At 26.5% G+C, this 6773-nt stretch overlaps 1 protein-coding gene across 1 annotated transcript in view; it reads right to left on the reverse strand.

The window, feature by feature from the left end:
• Positions 1–867: 867 nt before the first annotated feature.
• Positions 868–6773, reverse strand: part of LOC106687171 (keratin-associated protein 19-2) — a 6085-nt gene continuing 179 nt past the window's right edge. The window contains exons 2-3 of the mRNA XM_014430904.2: positions 1619–1694; positions 868–1387 (exon numbers count right to left, since the gene is read on the reverse strand). Coding sequence (XP_014286390.1) covers positions 1080–1387; positions 1619–1694 — 384 coding nt within the window. The 3' untranslated portion in view covers positions 868–1079. The remainder of the gene's footprint in view (positions 1388–1618; positions 1695–6773) is intronic.

Genomic DNA, 6773 nt, shown 5'->3' on the forward strand with positions numbered 1-6773 from the left:
CCCCTTCAGCCTTCCTTATAATGCGATGTGGCAACAGAAGGGTATTTGTTATTATAAGTTTTATATATTTATATGTAATCTTAAAATTTAATTTTTCTATATAGTAACCAGTTTGCAAATAAACATGGGGTGTTAGAGAAATAAAATAAAACAGTCTTTTAGTTTAACTCTTCAGCGTTACTTCTAGTACCTTTTTCTCTTTTGTAAGTTTTAACAGTGGCTAAGCATAAGTTTTATATATATTAAAATTATGTTCGCTAATATATTCGCATATTTGTGAATACATATCCGCACACCTCTGTCACATACTATTATGCTATTTTTAAATTATAAAAAACATGAATAATAATTTAAGAAATAATAAACATGAACAGATAGCATACATGGCAGTAGTTTGCTTCAGCTTATAAAATAATGCAGAATATTAATTTAATTAAAAAATTAATAAATCTCAGAATAAAAAAGATACATAAAACAGTATACTTATATATGTTTTTTTTATCGTTGATCCATTGGCTTTGGAAACCACGCCTCAGTTCACACTTATGTTACTTATCTTGTATTGTTTTTGTAAGCTTTCCTAAATTGTATAATAAGTAGCAGTGTCTTAATGTTATGCCAATTTACACTTTTAATGTAAAAAGTTATTAATAATTACTTATTTATTTTATTACAATTTTTTATTAATATTCTTAGTTCTATTTTTCTAATAAATCCGTGATTGATGTATACAATATAGCTTCATTCGAAATACAGGTATGGTATAATAAGAAGCGTTTATTTTATAACACCAGACATACATGAATAAAAAAAGAAACAAATTTTTATATATTTTTTCATTTTAGGAGAAATCAGAACAAGTAAATAAAAAAAAAAATATAAAAATGAATTTATTTATATGAAATTCCATAATTATAACAAAAAATATAGTTATTGGCGTTATTATAAATAGTAGGCTGTGCGATGAATGGCAGTTCTTCAGCTGAATACTAATGTTGTTGAAATGAGTGATTTTTTTCTTTTAATTCTTTAAGTAGATGACATCGAGATGATGGTATGATATTGGTATAACTTTCTACTTAATGGTAACCTCCATAATGTCCAAGACTGTAGCCTCCATGTCCAAGACCGTATCCTCCATATCCATGACCGTATCCTCCACCATATCCATGTCCGTATCCACCATATCCTCCATATCCGTGTCCGTAACCTCCATAACCCAGACCATATCCACCATAGTGGCCGAGATCATATCCATGTCCGTAGCCACCATAGTGGCCAAGTCCGTATCCGCCATAGTTGCTTAAGCCGTAGCCACCACCATATCCACCATAATGCCCAAGTCCTCCATAGCCAATACCGTGTCCGTATCCCAATCCGTAGCCTCCTACAAAAATAGAAATAAAAACGTTTGTGAATATCATTATTATTTAAATTAACATAATTAATTATATTAGGTTCGTGATAAACATCTTATGTCTGTTGAAACTAAAATATTCGACTTACAAGAATATCACTTTTTTTCAATCACTTAATTGTTTCTTTTAAATAAATATTTTCTCCCTCTTAAAAATATGAATAAGACATTTTTCCTGAGGAAAACTTTTTTCTGACTTACCAATTCCTCTCTTATTCTTGTCTTTTGGCTCGTCAACTGCAAGGGCAACAGCAAAAAGAGCTATGCAGAGAACGATCTACAACGAAATCATAAGAACATTAATTAATTAAAAATTATTTATTATGACTGATTAGAAGAAGCATCTTTATAGGTATCATTTAATCGATTATATTATGTTATATATGAGGCTTTAAGCATTTATTGTTCAAAAATATCCAGGTCCTTAGAAAGATGAATTCAAAAATAAATTTAAGTAAGTTTAAGAAAGTTTTCAGAAACCAATACAATACAATACAAGAAAACAATACTTACCGGCTTCTGTAAACATTGTTTATTTTGGTAAATAAAAGTTAGATGTTCGACATACTACAAAACCAAAAAACCTAAAAAAAAAACCAAGAAACCTCTAAAAATATACTTTTTTCTCAGATATATAACAATAACCATATTGTTAATTCTTAAATCTTTCAGTATCTTAAAATTCCTAAAGAAATTATCGGGTTAGCACTGTTATAAATATCCGAAAAAAAAGAAAAGAAAAACGATATTTTATTATATCAGCACATAACCATTAATATATAATGTTGTCATGAACTGCATTATACGTAATACTATTCGAAACCAGTTTGTTACGGACATGATAATCGTTATGAATGACTGGGACTCACATCAAAAATATTTTTTTTTTTTTCGGAAAACATGGAATAAAAAAATTTGGATCGACCAAAGGGAAATTAGATCAGTGTAAAATATTGCGTGTAGTTGGTCTGTTGAAAGTTCAACAACTATCCACATGGGGTTGTGCAAGATATGGGTGTCCAGAGCCGTCCCGTGTTGTAATGAGTTGACAGACAGTAAGAGGGCGTCTTTTCCTCAGCTTGGTCAATCAACATTAGTTTTTATTAAGATATGTATATGTATAACTCGTGTTTACACCAGGAAATACTCGGTACAGGAAGTGATGTGATATGGAAATTTATGATTACTCACAATGCATGATTATCTTAATACATGATGTAATTTAAGCTGAGGTATTCTTTTTTTCTATATTATGGCTTATTCGCATGTAGAACCGAGTGAATAATTTGAATATATAAAATAAGTTAGAAATGATTTTTCAATCACTTCGATGATATTACATCCTAATTTAATTACTTTCTATTTATTCAAAACTATAGCAACTTTAACAAAAATCGAAGAATTCTAGAGGAAGAAATAATAGTAGAAGTATTGAAATTTTAAATTCTAAAACGTTTTTGGTGTTTAGATTTTATTAAGAATATAGACTAATTATATTTTAATATTTTACAACAAGGAAATAAAAAAAAACCAATGTATTGAGATAATTTTATGAAAAATCTCAAATGTAATCCGTACTACTGATTTCAGATTAAATAGCTCCTAACGAAGGTATGGAAAAAATAAATAAAAAAATATTATTGAAATAAATAAATTTAAATTATTAATTTATAATTAATTAACAGATTTGTTCAAACTCATCGGATTTCGGTTAACCCATGCGAAAACTATATTTTTTAAAAGACTTTAAATCCTTCCTTATTTTTAGTAATTTGATATTTAAGTTTAATTATATTATAGGAGGTTGTGGATACTGAATGAATGGCTATTACAGTTTAAAAGTTTGGAATGAGAGTTAATAAAAAATCAATGGTAGGGGCGATATAAATGGAAATATATTATGAAACTAGGGGTTTTGAAATTAAAATATAAATCAGTTACTAACAAAACGGTATTAAAATTTTAAATCATTTGAAGTCTCAAAAAATTGATAAGCTATCTTGGAATCTTCTCTGCCTGTTCCCTCCCTAACATCCCATGGTTGGATTTTTTCCTTTCTTATCTATAAAACTTTCATATTTACATCAAGATATATTTTAAAATTAGCTAAACTGGGAATCATGGTTGAGTAATGAATTAAATTATTTTTTTTAAATTATACATCAATTCATGTTTCCCTAAGGACATTATTATGTTTGAAGTAAAAGATAATTGTCATATTAATGAGCAAGCCACAGATTTTAAATTTATAATTCTACTGTGCTAATAATACCAAATAAAAACTTTAAGATACTTCGAACGCTTTTATATTAGTAAAACATAGAAAATTATTCGCTTTAAATTTATAACACACCTTTAAGTAACTTGTTTATGACCCACAACGTTTCTTCAGAATACTACCGAAAAATAATTATTAATACATATCATATCTAAGGTTTGATGATGCTCTTAAGAATCCATATCGTCATCATAAGTTTTAGAGATGTTTTTAAATTTATTGAGTATTAATTTTGATATCTGAGTAGTAGGTCAGAAAATAAAATTTTATAATATATTGAAGAAATCTGAGAATAATTCTTGAGTATCGTCGAGTGGTATCAAACTGTACTTTATTAATTTCATTAATAAAGAAATTTATTGCGATTGTTATTATTTTTATTCTGATCCAGGATGTGAGTTATTATCTAATGAAGGATACCTGTAATTGTCACTTGGCTCTAAAATGGCTGTGATGTCAACACAGTATGCCAAGAACATGACACGATTAAAGGTGCGTGTCCATGGGAACGATTATGAAATATTTCGGGACCTAATGACTAATAATTACCTTAATTGGTAATTGTTAAAGAAACCACTTTATTATTATTTAAGAGCTGTCTGTCATTTTGTAAATATTAGAGAAATTCACGTACATAATTTACTCATAAAGTAATTGTTTAATTTAACCAAAACAAAGATCTCCAAAGGCTACTAGACACGATTTATACATATTGTATAGATATACTGCGAGTTAGAAATATGTACCACTAGACTTAACTGTCAAACTGTCCTAGCTGTCTGGAGTATTCTCTAGAGGTCAGTGATATATAAGATCCACTATCGGGACGACTTTCGTTTTATTTGGCAAAAAGATGTGTGACCAGCTTTCTACAAAATAATTCCTTTTTTCCTTCATACATTCAGTAAAAATATTACATGCTATAATTTTATTTTATAAATTTAGATTAAAAAAATGAATACTTAGTAATGTTTAGCCATCTATCAAATATTCCAATTTTTGTCATGGAGAAAATAGAATATATTATTTAATCTCTGAGAATGGAGTATAGTTTTACTAATACAATTCTTGTTATTATTCCTAACATTGGTAAATCACTTAAGATATTATGCATATTGTGAATATTAAATAGATATTATTATGAATAATAAATGAAGTTACAAAAAGTAAAAAAAAAAAATAAACATTCCATTGTTAAAGTTTGGGTTTGATATATTTTATTGACTAATAAATATATTAAAATGGAGAAACATTTTTACCGAGATAAAAAACGAGGTATCAAGCACGATAATTTATATGCTTAACGTGAGCAGTAAGATATATTCTTAAATTTCTATATGTACAAAGAACAATAAAATACTAGATAGAAAAAAATATTATAATAAAAAAAATTAATAATGTGTATGTTAAGTATTTTAGTAAAACTAAACATATAATTAAATATATAAGTGATGGTTTATATCTTTTAAAATGAAAGAAAAGATTGTTAAAAGTATGCCTAATTATGACATTCAAATATTGATTAACTGATTTTTATGAACTTGGTTATAATTAGCAATTAAACAGATTATATTTTATACGAAAATTCTAGGTAGGTAGCCTATGATATTAAAATAAAAATGCGTTAATTTTATATTTTATTTATACTATATTTTTATATTCGAAGCCTAACTAAGACAACGTCAACCAGGAAACGCTTTCGTATGCAAAAAGCATCTCTTTAACGTATTCTGCATATAAGACAGTTTATATTATAACCCATTTCTCACTTAATTCATGCATTATTTGTGTCATATGAAGTTAAAATCTCTTTTTACCCATTTTCCGTTTCCAGGTATGTTCCTTGTGGCTTATCCTGGTACTTACAGTGGTTACAGAAAGTTGGATGTTGTAAATTTCAAAATATTCTGTGCATGTTTTAACAAGTCCGTGTTTTAGTGGAAGCTTATAGTTTATAATTGAGTCGCCAATTTCTAAAAAAACTATTTAATATATAAGTGGTCATATTATATCATGTTGTGGAAAATAAACGATTCTAGTGATAAATAAAAAAGGTGTAGTGAACACTTGTTGTTTGAGATTCCAATTTTTCAGCATTGTATATTTGTATAAGTAATTAAATTTAGCATTCAGCTGCTGTATTAATCTCAATGAATTTCAAATATAAACGATATTTTGATAAATTTCAAAAATTACAAACTAAATATAAAAATAAGTGATCATTAAACATTTAAATGATACGTTTTTATTTCTTGAAAAAAATGGTCAAAATAAATATTGGAATAGTATGATTTATAATCTTCTTTGTTAGGACGAAACATGGTCAGTTATACTGATGTAAATAATTTTTAAAAATATATAAATAATATTTTAGAACAGACTGAAAATATTATTACATTCTACAATCTAACAACATAAAATTATTAAAGAACAAACTATTAAAGAAAAATCTCAATAATAAATTCGAGGAAAAGGTTCAAAGTGACTTAGTTGGGATTTTTAATCATAGTTTGTCGATTTAAATATTGAGAAATTTACTGACAGGAAGTACAGTAAAACTCTACATAACCGGCTTTCTGAATTAACCTGTGGTAAAATGAAAATATTACAAAATAAATTACTGAGAAAACAGTAAGTTGATTACAATTAAATAGTTCGATTTTCAGCTACTATTAAAAACTCAACAATCGTTTGAATGTTCTAATGTGCTTAAAGGATTTTTTATTTAATTATAGTAATAACTAAATATTATCTACAATTTTATTAAAAGCAATTTTAATTTGATGAAATAAATTATACTTTATTATACCTAAAAAAAACCACCGACAATAGCATATTTAAATGTTAATGTATTTTATGTATATTTATCTAGCATCTTTATTTAAATTTAAGAATAATTAAAAACAATGAAATTTCATTCATAAGAATATGTTAATATATACATTGTTAATTATAATTTGTGCCATCTGAACTGTACTAATACAAAGTTTACACATATATATATACACATTACTTCTCATTTTTTTTTTATTTATTATTTATTTTAGATGAAAAAACATTAACTGCGTTCAAATGAAA

The sequence above is a fragment of the Halyomorpha halys genome, unplaced genomic scaffold, assembly GCF_000696795.3.
Source record: "Halyomorpha halys isolate HHAL.00 unplaced genomic scaffold, Hhal_1.1 Scaffold921.1, whole genome shotgun sequence".
NCBI classification, from domain to species: domain Eukaryota; kingdom Metazoa; phylum Arthropoda; class Insecta; order Hemiptera; family Pentatomidae; genus Halyomorpha; species Halyomorpha halys.